The 17339-nt window shown below is 30.7% G+C and overlaps 2 protein-coding genes across 8 annotated transcripts in view; both read left to right on the forward strand.

Moving 5' to 3' along the window:
* The window catches only part of LOC127276707 (iron-sulfur cluster assembly 2 homolog, mitochondrial), a 345592-nt gene that overhangs the window by 296716 nt on the left and 31537 nt on the right, over positions 1 to 17339 (forward strand). The gene's annotated exons all lie outside the window — the stretch shown is intronic.
* The window catches only part of LOC127276693 (synaptogenesis protein syg-2), a 219781-nt gene that overhangs the window by 181207 nt on the left and 21235 nt on the right, over positions 1 to 17339 (forward strand). For all 7 annotated transcript variants that reach the window (XM_051297301.1, XM_051297302.1, XM_051297297.1 and 4 more), the window contains one exon: positions 16710 to 16864. In XM_051297301.1, the coding sequence (XP_051153258.1) occupies positions 16710 to 16864 (155 nt within the window). The remainder of the gene's footprint in view (positions 1 to 16709; positions 16865 to 17339) is intronic.

A 17339-nucleotide genomic window follows, 5' to 3' on the forward strand; every position in this document is an offset into this window, starting at 1 on the left:
CGTCTGCCTAAGAAAAATTGAATTTTTTTGGACAGTTTTTTATGCTTTTGGATGCGTTTTTGGTCATAAAAAGTGTCTTCCTCTACTCGGATCTGGGTGTCAATTTTTTTCTACACTTTTCGGTGTATTTTGTGCAAGAATATGCAATAAAATCGTCTGCCTAAGAAAAATTGAATTTTTTTCGACAGTTTTTTATGCTTTTGGATGCGTTTTTGGTCATAAAAAGTGTCTTCCTCTACTCGGATCTGGGTGTCAATTTTTTTCTACACTTTTCGGTGTATTTTGTGCAAGAATATGCAATAAAATCGTCTGCCTAAGAAAAATTGAATTTTTTTGGACAGTTTTTTATGCTTTTGGATGCGTTTTTGGTCATAAAAAGTGTCTTCCTCTACTCGGATCTGGGTGTCAATTTTTTTCTACACTTTTCGGTGTATTTTGTGCAAGAATATGCAATAAAATCGTCTGCCTAAGAAAAATTGAATTTTTTTGGACAGTTTTTTATGCTTTTGGATGCGTTTTTGGTCATAAAAAGTGTCTTCCTCTACTCGGATCTGGGTGTCAATTTTTTTCTACACTTTTCGGTGTATTTTGTGCAAGAATATGCAATAAAATCGTCTGCCTAAGAAAAATTGAATTTTTTTGGACAGTTTTTTATGCTTTTGGATGCGTTTTTGGTCATAAAAAGTGTCTTCCTCTACTCGGATCTGGGTGTCAATTTTTTTCTACACTTTTCGGTGTATTTTGTGCAAGAATATGCAATAAAATCGTCTGCCTAAGAAAAATTGAATTTTTTTGGACAGTTTTTTATGCTTTTGGATGCGTTTTTGGTCATAAAAAGTGTCTTCCTCTACTCGGATCTGGGTGTCAATTTTTTTCTACACTTTTCGGTGTATTTTGTGCAAGAATATGCAATAAAATCGTCTGCCTAAGAAAAATTGAATTTTTTTCGACAGTTTTTTATGCTTTTGGATGCGTTTTTGGTCATAAAAAGTGTCTTCCTCTACTCGGATCTGGGTGTCAATTTTTTTCTACACTTTTCGGTGTATTTTGTGCAAGAATATGCAATAAAATCGTCTGCCTAAGAAAAATTGAATTTTTTTCGACAGTTTTTTATGCTTTTGGATGCGTTTTTGGTCATAAAAAGTGTCTTCCTCTACTCGGATCTGGGTGTCAATTTTTTTCTACACTTTTCGGTGTATTTTGTGCAAGAATATGCAATAAAATCGTCTGCCTAAGAAAAATTGAATTTTTTTGGACAGTTTTTTATGCTTTTGGATGCGTTTTTGGTCATAAAAAGTGTCTTCCTCTACTCGGATCTGGGTGTCAATTTTTTTCTACACTTTTCGGTGTATTTTGTGCAAGAATATGCAATAAAATCGTCTGCCTAAGAAAAATTGAATTTTTTTGGACAGTTTTTTATGCTTTTGGATGCGTTTTTGGTCATAAAAAGTGTCTTCCTCTACTCGGATCTGGGTGTCAATTTTTTTCTACACTTTTCGGTGTATTTTGTGCAAGAATATGCAATAAAATCGTCTGCCTAAGAAAAATTGAATTTTTTTGGACAGTTTTTTATGCTTTTGGATGCGTTTTTGGTCATAAAAAGTGTCTTCCTCTACTCGGATCTGGGTGTCAATTTTTTTCTACACTTTTCGGTGTATTTTGTGCAAGAATATGCAATAAAATCGTCTGCCTAAGAAAAATTGAATTTTTTTGGACAGTTTTTTATGCTTTTGGATGCGTTTTTGGTCATAAAAAGTGTCTTCCTCTACTCGGATCTGGGTGTCAATTTTTTTCTACACTTTTCGGTGTATTTTGTGCAAGAATATGCAATAAAATCGTCTGCCTAAGAAAAATTGAATTTTTTTCGACAGTTTTTTATGCTTTTGGATGCGTTTTTGGTCATAAAAAGTGTCTTCCTCTACTCGGATCTGGGTGTCAATTTTTTTCTACACTTTTCGGTGTATTTTGTGCAAGAATATGCAATAAAATCGTCTGCCTAAGAAAAATTGAATTTTTTTGGACAGTTTTTTATGCTTTTGGATGCGTTTTTGGTCATAAAAAGTGTCTTCCTCTACTCGGATCTGGGTGTCAATTTTTTTCTACACTTTTCGGTGTATTTTGTGCAAGAATATGCAATAAAATCGTCTGCCTAAGAAAAATTGAATTTTTTTGGACAGTTTTTTATGCTTTTGGATGCGTTTTTGGTCATAAAAAGTGTCTTCCTCTACTCGGATCTGGGTGTCAATTTTTTTCTACACTTTTCGGTGTATTTTGTGCAAGAATATGCAATAAAATCGTCTGCCTAAGAAAAATTGAATTTTTTTGGACAGTTTTTTATGCTTTTGGATGCGTTTTTGGTCATAAAAAGTGTCTTCCTCTACTCGGATCTGGGTGTCAATTTTTTTCTACACTTTTCGGTGTATTTTGTGCAAGAATATGCAATAAAATCGTCTGCCTAAGAAAAATTGAATTTTTTTGGACAGTTTTTTATGCTTTTGGATGCGTTTTTGGTCATAAAAAGTGTCTTCCTCTACTCGGATCTGGGTGTCAATTTTTTTCTACACTTTTCGGTGTATTTTGTGCAAGAATATGCAATAAAATTGTCTGCCTAAGAAAAATTGAATTTTTTTGGACAGTTTTTTATGCTTTTGGATGCGTTTTTGATCATAAAAAGTGTCTTCCTCTACTCGGATCTGGGTGACAATTTTTTTCTACACTTTTCGGTGTATTTTGTGCAAGAATATGCAATAAAATTGTCTGCCTAAGAAAAATTGAATTTTTTTGGACAGTTTTTTATGCTTTTGGATGCGTTTTTGGTCATAAAAAGTGTCTTCCTCTACTCGGATCTGGGTGTCAATTTTTTTCTACACTTTTCGGTGTATTTTGTGGAAGAATATGCAATAAAATCGTCTGCCTAAGAAAAATTGAATTTTTTTGGACAGTTTTTTATGCTTTTGGATGCGTTTTTGGTCATAAAAAGTGTCTTCCTCTACTCGGATCTGGGTGTCAATTTTTTTCTACACTTTTCGGTGTATTTTGTGCAAGAATATGCAATAAAATCGTCTGCCTAAGAAAAATTGAATTTTTTTGGACAGTTTTTTATGCTTTTGGATGCGTTTTTGGTCATAAAAAGTGTCTTCCTCTACTCGGATCTGGGTGTCAATTTTTTTCTACACTTTTCGGTGTATTTTGTGCAAGAATATGCAATAAAATCGTCTGCCTAAGAAAAATTGAATTTTTTTGGACAGTTTTTTATGCTTTTGGATGCGTTTTTGGTCATAAAAAGTGTCTTCCTCTACTCGGATCTGGGTGTCAATTTTTTTCTACACTTTTCGGTGTATTTTGTGCAAGAATATGCAATAAAATCGTCTGCCTAAGAAAAATTGAATTTTTTTGGACAGTTTTTTATGCTTTTGGATGCGTTTTTGGTCATAAAAAGTGTCTTCCTCTACTCGGATCTGGGTGTCAATTTTTTTCTACACTTTTCGGTGTATTTTGTGCAAGAATATGCAATAAAATCGTCTGCCTAAGAAAAATTGAATTTTTTTGGACAGTTTTTTATGCTTTTGGATGCGTTTTTGGTCATAAAAAGTGTCTTCCTCTACTCGGATCTGGGTGTCAATTTTTTTCTACACTTTTCGGTGTATTTTGTGCAAGAATATGCAATAAAATCGTCTGCCTAAGAAAAATTGAATTTTTTTGGACAGTTTTTTATGCTTTTGGATGCGTTTTTGGTCATAAAAAGTGTCTTCCTCTACTCGGATCTGGGTGTCAATTTTTTTCTACACTTTTCGGTGTATTTTGTGCAAGAATATGCAATAAAATCGTCTGCCTAAGAAAAATTGAATTTTTTTGGACAGTTTTTTATGCTTTTGGATGCGTTTTTGGTCATAAAAAGTGTCTTCCTCTACTCGGATCTGGGTGTCAATTTTTTTCTACACTTTTCGGTGTATTTTGTGCAAGAATATGCAATAAAATCGTCTGCCTAAGAAAAATTGAATTTTTTTCGACAGTTTTTTATGCTTTTGGATGCGTTTTTGGTCATAAAAAGTGTCTTCCTCTACTCGGATCTGGGTGTCAATTTTTTTCTACACTTTTCGGTGTATTTTGTGCAAGAATATGCAATAAAATCGTCTGCCTAAGAAAAATTAAATTTTTTTGGACAGTTTTTTATGCTTTTGGATGCGTTTTTGGTCATAAAAAGTGTCTTCCTCTACTCGGATCTGGGTGTCAATTTTTTTCTACACTTTTTGGTGTATTTTGTGCAAGAATATGCAATAAAATCGTCTGCCTAAGAAAAATTGAATTTTTTTGGACAGTTTTTTATGCTTTTGGATGCGTTTTTGGTCATAAAAAGTGTCTTCCTCTACTCGGATCTGGGTGTCAATTTTTTTCTACACTTTTCGGTGTATTTTGTGCAAGAATATGCAATAAAATCGTCTGCCTAAGAAAAATTGAATTTTTTTGGACAGTTTTTTATGCTTTTGGATGCGTTTTTGGTCATAAAAAGTGTCTTCCTCTACTCGGATCTGGGTGTCAATTTTTTTCTACACTTTTCGGTGTATTTTGTGCAAGAATATGCAATAAAATCGTCTGCCTAAGAAAAATTGAATTTTTTTCGACAGTTTTTTATGCTTTTGGATGCGTTTTTGGTCATAAAAAGTGTCTTCCTCTACTCGGATCTGGGTGTCAATTTTTTTCTACACTTTTCGGTGTATTTTGTGCAAGAATATGCAATAAAATCGTCTGCCTAAGAAAAATTGAATTTTTTTGGACAGTTTTTTATGCTTTTGGATGCGTTTTTGGTCATAAAAAGTGTCTTCCTCTACTCGGATCTGGGTGTCAATTTTTTTCTACACTTTTCGGTGTATTTTGTGCAAGAATATGCAATAAAATCGTCTGCCTAAGAAAAATTGAATTTTTTTCGACAGTTTTTTATGCTTTTGGATGCGTTTTTGGTCATAAAAAGTATCTTCCTCTACTCGGATCTGGGTGTCAATTTTTTTCTACACTTTTCGGTGTATTTTGTGCAAGAATATGCAATAAAATCGTCTGCCTAAGAAAAATTGAATTTTTTTGGACAGTTTTTTATGCTTTTGGATGCGTTTTTGGTCATAAAAAGTGTCTTCCTCTACTCGGATCTGGGTGTCAATTTTTTTCTACACTTTTCGGTGTATTTTGTGCAAGAATATGCAATAAAATCGTCTGCCTAAGAAAAATTGAATTTTTTTGGACAGTTTTTTATGCTTTTGGATGCGTTTTTGGTCATAAAAAGTGTCTTCCTCTACTCGGATCTGGGTGTCAATTTTTTTCTACACTTTTCGGTGTATTTTGTGCAAGAATATGCAATAAAATCGTCTGCCTAAGAAAAATTGAATTTTTTTGGACAGTTTTTTATGCTTTTGGATGCGTTTTTGGTCATAAAAAGTGTCTTCCTCTACTCGGATCTGGGTGTCAATTTTTTTCTACACTTTTCGGTGTATTTTGTGCAAGAATATGCAATAAAATTGTCTGCCTAAGAAAAATTGAATTTTTTTGGACAGTTTTTTATGCTTTTGGATGCGTTTTTGGTCATAAAAAGTGTCTTCCTCTACTCGGATCTGGGTGTCAATTTTTTTCTACACTTTTCGGTGTATTTTGTGCAAGAATATGCAATAAAATCGTCTGCCTAAGAAAAATTGAATTTTTTTCGACAGTTTTTTATGCTTTTGGATGCGTTTTTGGTCATAAAAAGTGTCTTCCTCTACTCGGATCTGGGTGTCAATTTTTTTCTACACTTTTCGGTGTATTTTGTGCAAGAATATGCAATAAAATCGTCTGCCTAAGAAAAATTGAATTTTTTTGGACAGTTTTTTATGCTTTTGGATGCGTTTTTGGTCATAAAAAGTGTCTTCCTCTACTCGGATCTGGGTGTCAATTTTTTTCTACACTTTTCGGTGTATTTTGTGCAAGAATATGCAATAAAATCGTCTGCCTAAGAAAAATTGAATTTTTTTGGACAGTTTTTTATGCTTTTGGATGCGTTTTTGGTCATAAAAAGTGTCTTCCTCTACTCGGATCTGGGTGTCAATTTTTTTCTACACTTTTCGGTGTATTTTGTGCAAGAATATGCAATAAAATCGTCTGCCTAAGAAAAATTGAATTTTTTTGGACAGTTTTTTATGCTTTTGGATGCGTTTTTGGTCATAAAAAGTGTCTTCCTCTACTCGGATCTGGGTGTCAATTTTTTTCTACACTTTTCGGTGTATTTTGTGCAAGAATATGCAATAAAATCGTCTGCCTAAGAAAAATTGAATTTTTTTGGACAGTTTTTTATGCTTTTGGATGCGTTTTTGGTCATAAAAAGTGTCTTCCTCTACTCGGATCTGGGTGTCAATTTTTTTCTACACTTTTCGGTGTATTTTGTGCAAGAATATGCAATAAAATCGTCTGCCTAAGAAAAATTGAATTTTTTTGGACAGTTTTTTATGCTTTTGGATGCGTTTTTGGTCATAAAAAGTGTCTTCCTCTACTCGGATCTGGGTGTCAATTTTTTTCTACACTTTTCGGTGTATTTTGTGCAAGAATATGCAATAAAATCGTCTGCCTAAGAAAAATTGAATTTTTTTCGACAGTTTTTTATGCTTTTGGATGCGTTTTTGGTCATAAAAAGTGTCTTCCTCTACTCGGATCTGGGTGTCAATTTTTTTCTACACTTTTCGGTGTATTTTGTGCAAGAATATGCAATAAAATCGTCTGCCTAAGAAAAATTGAATTTTTTTGGACAGTTTTTTATGCTTTTGGATGCGTTTTTGGTCATAAAAAGTGTCTTCCTCTACTCGGATCTGGGTGTCAATTTTTTTCTACACTTTTCGGTGTATTTTGTGCAAGAATATGCAATAAAATCGTCTGCCTAAGAAAAATTGAATTTTTTTGGACAGTTTTTTATGCTTTTGGATGCGTTTTTGGTCATAAAAAGTGTCTTCCTCTACTCGGATCTGGGTGTCAATTTTTTTCTACACTTTTCGGTGTATTTTGTGCAAGAATATGCAATAAAATCGTCTGCCTAAGAAAAATTGAATTTTTTTGGACAGTTTTTTATGCTTTTGGATGCGTTTTTGGTCATAAAAAGTGTCTTCCTCTACTCGGATCTGGGTGTCAATTTTTTTCTACACTTTTCGGTGTATTTTGTGCAAGAATATGCAATAAAATCGTCTGCCTAAGAAAAATTGAATTTTTTTGGACAGTTTTTTATGCTTTTGGATGCGTTTTTGGTCATAAAAAGTGTCTTCCTCTACTCGGATCTGGGTGTCAATTTTTTTCTACACTTTTCGGTGTATTTTGTGCAAGAATATGCAATAAAATTGTCTGCCTAAGAAAAATTGAATTTTTTTGGACAGTTTTTTATGCTTTTGGATGCGTTTTTGATCATAAAAAGTGTCTTCCTCTACTCGGATCTGGGTGACAATTTTTTTCTACACTTTTCGGTGTATTTTGTGCAAGAATATGCAATAAAATTGTCTGCCTAAGAAAAATTGAATTTTTTTGGACAGTTTTTTATGCTTTTGGATGCGTTTTTGGTCATAAAAAGTGTCTTCCTCTACTCGGATCTGGGTGTCAATTTTTTTCTACACTTTTCGGTGTATTTTGTGGAAGAATATGCAATAAAATCGTCTGCCTAAGAAAAATTGAATTTTTTTGGACAGTTTTTTATGCTTTTGGATGCGTTTTTGGTCATAAAAAGTGTCTTCCTCTACTCGGATCTGGGTGTCAATTTTTTTCTACACTTTTCGGTGTATTTTGTGCAAGAATATGCAATAAAATCGTCTGCCTAAGAAAAATTAAATTTTTTTGGACAGTTTTTTATGCTTTTGGATGCGTTTTTGGTCATAAAAAGTGTCTTCCTCTACTCGGATCTGGGTGTCAATTTTTTTCTACACTTTTCGGTGTATTTTGTGCAAGAATATGCAATAAAATCGTCTGCCTAAGAAAAATTGAATTTTTTTCGACAGTTTTTTATGCTTTTGGATGCGTTTTTGGTCATAAAAAGTGTCTTCCTCTACTCGGATCTGGGTGTCAATTTTTTTCTACACTTTTCGGTGTATTTTGTGCAAGAATATGCAATAAAATCGTCTGCCTAAGAAAAATTGAATTTTTTTGGACAGTTTTTTATGCTTTTGGATGCGTTTTTGGTCATAAAAAGTGTCTTCCTCTACTCGGATCTGGGTGTCAATTTTTTTCTACACTTTTCGGTGTATTTTGTGCAAGAATATGCAATAAAATCGTCTGCCTAAGAAAAATTGAATTTTTTTGGACAGTTTTTTATGCTTTTGGATGCGTTTTTGGTCATAAAAAGTGTCTTCCTCTACTCGGATCTGGGTGTCAATTTTTTTCTACACTTTTCGGTGTATTTTGTGCAAGAATATGCAATAAAATCGTCTGCCTAAGAAAAATTGAATTTTTTTGGACAGTTTTTTATGCTTTTGGATGCGTTTTTGGTCATAAAAAGTGTCTTCCTCTACTCGGATCTGGGTGTCAATTTTTTTCTACACTTTTCGGTGTATTTTGTGCAAGAATATGCAATAAAATCGTCTGCCTAAGAAAAATTGAATTTTTTTGGACAGTTTTTTATGCTTTTGGATGTGTTTTTGGTCATAAAAAGTGTCTTCCTCTACTCGGATCTGGGTGTCAATTTTTTTCTACACTTTTCGGTGTATTTTGTGCAAGAATATGCAATAAAATCGTCTGCCTAAGAAAAATTGAATTTTTTTGGACAGTTTTTTATGCTTTCAGATGCGTTTTTGGTCATAAAAAGTGTCTTCCTCTACTCGGATCTGGATGTCAATTTTTTTCTACACTTTTCGGTGTATTTTGTGCAAGAATATGCAATAAAATCGTCTGCCTAAGAAAAATTGAATTTTTTTGGACAGTTTTTTATGCTTTCGGATGCGTTTTTGGTCATAAAAAGTGTCTTCCTCTACTCGGATCTGGGTGTCAATTTTTTTCTACACTTTTCGGTGTATTTTGTGCAAGAATATGCAATAAAATCGTCTGCCTAAGAAAAATTGAATTTTTTTGGACAGTTTTTTATGCTTTTGGATGCGTTTTTGGTCATAAAAAGTGTCTTCCTCTACTCGGATCTGGGTGTCAATTTTTTTCTACACTTTTCGGTGTATTTTGTGGAAGAATATGCAATAAAATCGTCTGCCTAAGAAAAATTGAATTTTTTTGGACAGTTTTTTATGCTTTTGGATGCGTTTTTGGTCATAAAAAGTGTCTTCCTCTACTCGGATCTGGGTGTCAATTTTTTTCTACACTTTTCGGTGTATTTTGTGCAAGAATATGCAATAAAATCGTCTGCCTAAGAAAAATTGAATTTTTTTGGGAAATTTTTTTTGGTTATGGTTTACTTTTGGGTGGTAATAGAGGTCTTCCTCTACTCGTATCGGGTTATCAATTTTTTTCTACACTTTGAGGAGCATTTTGTGCAAGGAAATGCAATGAAATGTTATGCCTAAGATAAATTGAATTTTTTTGGGAATTTGTTTATCACGAAAAATGCTTTAATGGTGGAGAGAAGGGTCTTCCTTTACTCGTATCGGGGTGTCAAGTTTTTTCTACAGTTTTAGATGTATTCCAAAAAATATTCCTAGAAAGATTTTTATATTTTTGGAAGATTCTAAATATTAAGAAAAATGTCAAAATCAAATATTCCATAGAATATTATTTCACATTCCATAGGATATTAACCCATTGTTCCATAATATATTATTTTAACATTTTATAGAATATTAATTCAATATTCGTTTGTAATATCGTGGAATATTTTAGTATTAGAAAAAAAATTTTTATTCGTAATAATATAAAACAAATATTTGCTTATGAGAATGTAGAATACATATATATATATATATATATATATATATATATATATATATATAAAAAGCCCCGGGGAAGTTTGCCCCATAAAATTGCGAGTTTTCGTTCATACAAAGATTACTCCCAACATTCATGGACGTATTACGCGTTCATCATCCGTAAAGTCGAAGGAAATGTTACGACCATGAGCATTCATGCAGATGATATGTAGCATAATGCAAGAAACATGAATCTACCTCACAAGAGTTTCCACTAGAATAAAAATAAAAATGAAATGCAAAAAAAAAATAATATCTGTGGCAACATAAAGTAGTGGACTGTGATAGTAAAAGTGGATTTATTATCTTGAAAACAGAAAGATAAACGAAAATAATATATGTCATAAATTATCAACAAAAAAGAATTGTTTGCTAACCGATTCTCGAATAATGCTTTATATTTATTCTTTATTTCAAATTCTTTATCTCTATTGTTTTGTAAGTTAAAATATTTACGAATATTCATGGAATATCACGCATAATAGATTAATATTCTTTGGAATATGAATTGGAATGGAATATTCTTTTGAATATTTTTCCCAATCTTCTTTAGAATAGTGGAATATTAATTTTTGCAACATTTGACTAATATTTTTGGAATGTTACAGTAATATTACAAAGGAATATCTTTTTGTTATTCCAAGAAAATACTAATTATTTCAATCGAAATAACACATAATATTCCTTTTACATTTCTAAAATATTCAATAATTGATGCATTAGGAATAATTCCAAAAAGATATTCCATATTCCAATACAATATTCCTAATGTTTCAATACAATATTACAAATGGTCCAATACAATATTCCAATAAAATATTCCAGGAATGTGAATGGAATATTTCTTGCATAGTTTTAGTCAGTAAAAATAATTTAATACAAAAAAAGTAAGATTTTTTTTACCTTTTTTTTTGAAACTATTGTTTGTACTTTTGACAATTGAAATTGAAGTAAATACCTAGGAAAAGTAGAAAAATATTTTTATTTAATAAAAAACTATCCTTTGAGGATGAATTTACTGTGTGTTGTTTAAAAAAGAAAAAAAAACGAAAAAGAAAAAGAAGAAGAAGGGACATGATACAAAAGAAAAGGGGGAAACTGAGGAATGTCGGTCACATTTATTGTGGTTGGGAGATATTGTGATCTCGACAGGGGTCACGCGACACTCACTCAACTTAAAGAGAAGTCTGAGAGGACTTTCGACGAAGCTTCAAAAAGCACTGTCTCCGGTATACAATCAGCCCTTGGCGCTAGAGAGGGTTTTCGCGTATATACTCTTCGCCCCCTCTTATATATATATATGAAAGTTTCCCCTCTGTTGAGATCGTATAGCCATATCCTCTTTTCCGTCATTCTCGTCGTCGTTGACGACCTTTCCTTGATTTTGAAACGACGGCCGATCCTCAAGGCTTGAATGGCAGCCCCAAACTCGTAGACATGTCGTCGCGTTTAGTCTCACCCCTCCTTCTTTTTTTTTCTTTTTCTTCTTTTTTATTTTTTCCCTCCCCCTCTCTTTTCGTAAAGCACCCTTTCGTCGCGCGCGTTAACGATCCTTACCAGTTACCACTCTCACTTTCAAGCTATATATATATATATATATATATATACGATATAGACGAGTTTACCTTATTTACTTTTTACAAAACCTCCTCTTTTTTTCGAGACTTACATTTTTTTCTCGTTAGAGTCAACCCTTTAGCTTTCTCCCTCTCTCTGTTTTTTCTTTTTTTTGCTTTTTATTTCGCAATTTTTAACCCTCTCGACTTTATAAATCCTCTCCATTCGACGCTCATTAAAAATGAGGGTCTTTTCTCATATATATATATATAAAGTACTAATAATCTAAAAAAATATTCCAAAGAATATTCTTAGATTCTTCCAAAAATATTCCAAAGAATATTTCTAAATTATTCCAATGAATATTTATATGATATTACAAAGATATTTTTAAAAATTATAATTTAAATTACATTTTTTTATTATTATTAAAGTGTAAAGAAAAATGATTTGAAATTTAATCCTTTTAGTCGAATGAAATGAAGATCCGTATAAAATTTGCAGTAATGTTCGTTGAGTGTTGAATCTTAAATTCATTTTTTTTTCAACTGTGACGTCAAATAAGGAAACAGTAGGTGTGTGAAGGTGAAAATTTTTCATTCCAGAGGCCAAAAGTTTTCGAGTCCTGAAAGTTTAATTTCACAGGACTCGGGTAAGATTCGAAATCGACGCTGGTTGAATAGAAAATCTCTTGGATTCATCTTACTTTCTCGACATCCCTCTCTCACACACAGCCATATATATATACACCTTCTCCTCTCCTCTCTCCCTTAATACATCTCTCAAGCCCAATTTCCTCTTCTTCTTCTTCTTATTCTTTCCTTTTTTCTTTCTCTCTCTCTCTCTATCTTTTTCTCATTCCATCTGTTTTCCACTCTTTTTCCGTCAAGAAAACCATTCGTTTTCTAAGAGTTGGCGATAGCGATTATACTTCCTTAACCAAGCGAACTTTGCGCTTCCTAACAGGAAAGAGAGAAACTCAATGAACCGTTCCAATTGTAGCTTCAACTTGAAGACAACCAAATTAGTTTCCGACCTCATTTCGACGTTTAATCATTTTTTAAATCAGGAACTAATTAATTTTGTTTTACGCTTTTTTGCATTTCAATTGGGAACTTATTACATCGCAAAAAAAAGGCTTTATTGTCATTACAGCTTTCATTTCAGACTACCTCTCTCTCTCTCTCTCTCTTTCTTTCTCTCATTACAATGATGAAAAAAGTGAAAGTAATTTTCTTTGCAAGAAAAGAAGAGAGAGAGAGAGGAAAAAAATATTTCTTGGAAGAAAAAATAATATTTTCTTTTTGAAAATAATATATATATAATTTTATTGACATTCCAAGCATATTGCAATTCCAAAGAATATTACTACAATATTCCAAGAATGTTACTTTAATATTCCAAAGAATATTATTACTAAAATTATTATGATTCTAAAATATTGCAGGAGTATAATAATCATATTCCTAAAAAAATTCCTGGAATATTACCATAATATTTTTTGGAATATTTTTCAGTAATATTTCTAATACACCTCTAATATATTCATAATATTCCTATAATAATAATTTTCGAAATTCCTAAAGGAATATAATATTAATACAAATAAAATAAATAGTAGAATTCAACGCTTCAATTTTAATATTTCTTTTTCTATATGAGGCATTTCATTTGAAAACGATCAGTCATGTCATAGATTTTTTTAATATTTCGTTTTTTTGTATTGTTTGGGGACTTAAATAAGTGTGCAAAATTTTAATTAAAAATCTTAAGTTTTTTTCAAGTTATTTACATTAACAAATTTAAGACACTTTTTTTTCTTTTCACTATAACTTTTTCATTTTTCTTTGTACAGAAAAATGTTTTGAATGTTTTTTCTTTAAAAATTATTGAATTTTAAGAAAATGATTTTTATTTTTAATATTTTATAATTTTTATATTATTTATTTAAAAAAAAATTTTTTTTATTAATGTTTAAACCTGTTATCGGGCTAATTTCGATCTAAAAAAAATCATGATTATTCTTCAATATTATACAAATCACATATTAAAATTTGGTGAATGCATTATTTTTTGTTCTCGAGAAAAAAATATTTGAAATTTACCGTGCATGGCTCTAGCGGTCGCATCGGTCAGCGCTTGGGTTAGATCCCATGCTGCGCGCCGATAGAGCCATGCACGGTAAATTTCTTTTCACTATAACTTTTTCATTTTTCTTTGTACAGAAAAGTGTTTTAAATGTTTTTTCTTCAAAAATTATTGAATTTTAAGAAAATGATTTTTATTTTTAATATTTTATAATTTTTATATTATTTATTTAAAAAAAAATTTTTTTTATTAATGTTTAAACCTGTTATCGGGCTAATTTTGATCTAAAAAAAATCATGAATATTCTTTAATATTATACAAATTACATATTAAAATTTGGTGAATGCATTATGTTTTGTTCTCGAGAAAAAATTTTTTGAAATTTACTGTGCATGGCTCTATCGGCGCGCAGCATGGGATCTAACCCAAGCGCTGACCGATGCGACCGCTAGAGCCATGCACGGTAAATTTCAAAAATTTTTTTCTCGAGAACAAAAAATAATGCATTCACCAAATTTTAATATGTGATTTGTATAATATTGAAGAATATTCATGATTTTTTTTAGATCGAAATTAGCCCGATAACAGGTTTAAACATTAATAAAAAAATTTTTTTTTTAAATAAATAATATAAAAATTATAAAATATTAAAAATAAAAATCATTTTCTTAAAATTCAATAATTTTTAAAGAAAAAACATTCAAAACATTTTTCTGTACAAAGAAAAATGAAAAAGTTATAGTGAAAAGAAAAAAAAGTGTCTTAAATTTGTTAATGTAAATAACTTGAAAAAAACTTAAGATTTTTAATTAAAATTTTGCACACTTATTTAAGTCCCCAAACAATACAAAAAAACGAAATATTAAAAAAATCTGTGACATGACTGATCGTTTTCAAATGAAATGCCTCATATAGGAACAATTAGTAAATATATATATATAAATATATATATATCTTCTTTCTGAATTTAATTAAATTCTTTCTTGTCTTTCCTAAATATTTTTCAGTGCAGTGTTTTTGTACAAAACAAAAAAAAAATGAAGAAAATAATTTAAAAAATCACGACAAAATCTCGTTAGCAGAAAGCACGCGTAATTATTATTCATTAAACTCCCTGTTTCGCTGCATTTTTTAGCAAAAATAAACTGTCATGAGCTTTCTTGAGTAGCGTCGGTAATGGGACGTTTCTGAAGAGGATGCCGTATACACTGTGAAGCTCCTCTGTATTTTAATTAGGAAGGGCATTTTTTTTCTTTTTTTTTTTTTTTTGCTTTCATTCTTTCTATCTTCATAGTGACAAACACTTGTCAAATTGTGGCGTTATTGTTTACCCCCCTCTCCCTCCAATTTCCTGAAAGAATATGAGACATGGTTTCATATTATTAGATCCTGTTTCATTGACTTGAGGCAAGAAGATAAAATTTTTTTTTCTTTAAAATTAAACAAATTACTCGATTGAGATATTCCATTCAAATTTCTGGAATATTCATTGGAATATTGGGAATGCACCAAAGGATGCACCATTCCATTCACATTCCTAAAATATTGCATTGGAATATTGGAAATGTTCCATTCACATTCCTGAAATATTCCGTTGGAATATTAGGAATTTATCAAAGGAATATTGATTATTCCATTAATATTTCACGAAAATTAAAATTTTTAAACGTTCCTTTGGAATATTTTTAATTCTTAAATATATAACTAAATTCCATTAATCCTGACATGATTTCCAACTCGTGTCACGTGCGCTTCCTCTCTCTCCCTCTCTCTTTCATTAGCTTGTCATCTTTCGTCGAAAGTTTCGAAGATTATTATTAACAGTTCTTTGAATTAAGTTTCCCTTGTGAGAGTTCTTGTCGGGCCTCGATTCTCCCTTAAGGGGGTTTTCTTCGTTAACAGTTTCTAATCGAAAACTTGTTTTAATCGACGAGATTCAACAGTTTATAAGTTTGTCGACTTTATGGTTTCACTACCCAATATTCTCTCTCTCTCTCACTCACTCACTCTTGCGATTTTGTTTAAATAATTCTTGTAAAAGACCAAAGTCTATGCTATTGGTGGGCCTTAGAATTTCAAACTGGGCTTCAATTTTCATACATAATAACGCGAACTTTCAAGTTCATCAAACTCTTGAGTGAAATATTAATTAACGGAATTCATTAAAGATATAGGTGTCTGTCGTAAATTTTCTAACATAATTATAAACTTACAACTAATTGAAATTTGTAATTATATTTTTTCATGCATAGTTATTTCTTATTGATTACTTAAATTTTCTTACCCAAAAAGAAAAGAAAAGAAAAAATAAAAATTTATCTAAAGATAGATTCCAAAAATATTCCGAAGTAATATTTTTTTTATATTTAAAAGAAATATTCCTTTGACATTCCAAAAGGAATATTATGAAATTAATTTTTATATTATAATTAATATTATTTTAATGTGCCGAAGAATATTATTTCAATACTATTCCAAAAATATTACTATACTATTCCAAAACTGTTACTATTCTATTCCAAAATTATTACTATACTTAGTAACACAGAAAATTAAAAGGCATTAAAATAAGCTGCAACGCTTATTATTTTAATCCAATTTTGCTTATTTTAATCCATTTTGGTATTAAAATAAGCAAACTTGGATTAAAATAATAAGCGTTGCAGCTTATTTTAATGCCTTTTAATTTTCTGTGAATATTTACTTAATTTAAAATTATTAATGATTATTGATAAGTCAATAAATTAAACAATAATTTCGCGAAATACTATTTTTGTCGACAAACATTATGACATTTCGTTTTAATTTGCCCTGTCACGTTGGTACTTGTAACTGACGCTATAACGAAAAAATAATTTAATAACTCGAGAAGAAATTACAATCCATTATAATCAGCATTAAAGTGAAAAGTTTCTTGTTTCGAAAGAACTTTGTAGATAGAGAAGGAGAGAGCATAATTTGTTTCCTGTCTTCTATAGAATTCTTAGGTCCATGCCGCGAGAGTACTTAACGATATAAAAGCAACAAAAAAATAAAAAAAGAAAGAAAAGAAAAGAAAAACGAGAGCTTATCTTAAAGGGTAGTTACACGCCTGAGGTACTTAAAAATAAAAAAAAATAAAAAAAAAGTTTAAAAAAAAACTCGTAATTATTAATGTTTTTTTTTCAGTACGACCACTGACCGTGACAATTCTCAGCAGTGAACACGCACCACTCAGCGCTGACCGGAAATACGATATCACATGTATGACTGTTGGTTCAAGACCTGCGGCAAAACTCACCTGGTTCTTGGATGGTAAAAGTCTCGACAATTATACAGAAAAGGTAAGAGAGAAGAGCACTTTTAAATATCACCAAAGATAGTACAGCTTATTCCAAAAATATTCCTTTGGAATGTTCTTGAAAGGTCCAGGAAATTATATTATATTGTATTATTATTATATTGTAATATAATAAACATAAATATTCCAGTATAATATTCCTAAATATTCCAACATAATATTCCTAAATATTCCAATATAATATTTCTAAATATTTCAGTATAAAATTCCTAAATATTCTAATATAATATTCTCGAATATTCCACCATAAAACTTCTAAATATTCCAATATAATATTCTCGAATATTCCACCATAAAACTTCTAAATATTACATTATAATATTTCTAATTATTTCATTGTAATATTTCATCATGAAATATTGGAATATTTTGTTCTATAGTAGAATTATCGAAGAACATTCCAGCGAAATATTCAAATCTTCCATTAGAATATTCCTCAAAGATTCATTTGCTATCTA

This window comes from Leptopilina boulardi, unplaced genomic scaffold, assembly GCF_019393585.1.
Source record: "Leptopilina boulardi isolate dan_hultmark-lab unplaced genomic scaffold, ZJU_Lbou_2.1 LbouV2_151, whole genome shotgun sequence".
NCBI lineage: Eukaryota > Metazoa > Arthropoda > Insecta > Hymenoptera > Figitidae > Leptopilina > Leptopilina boulardi.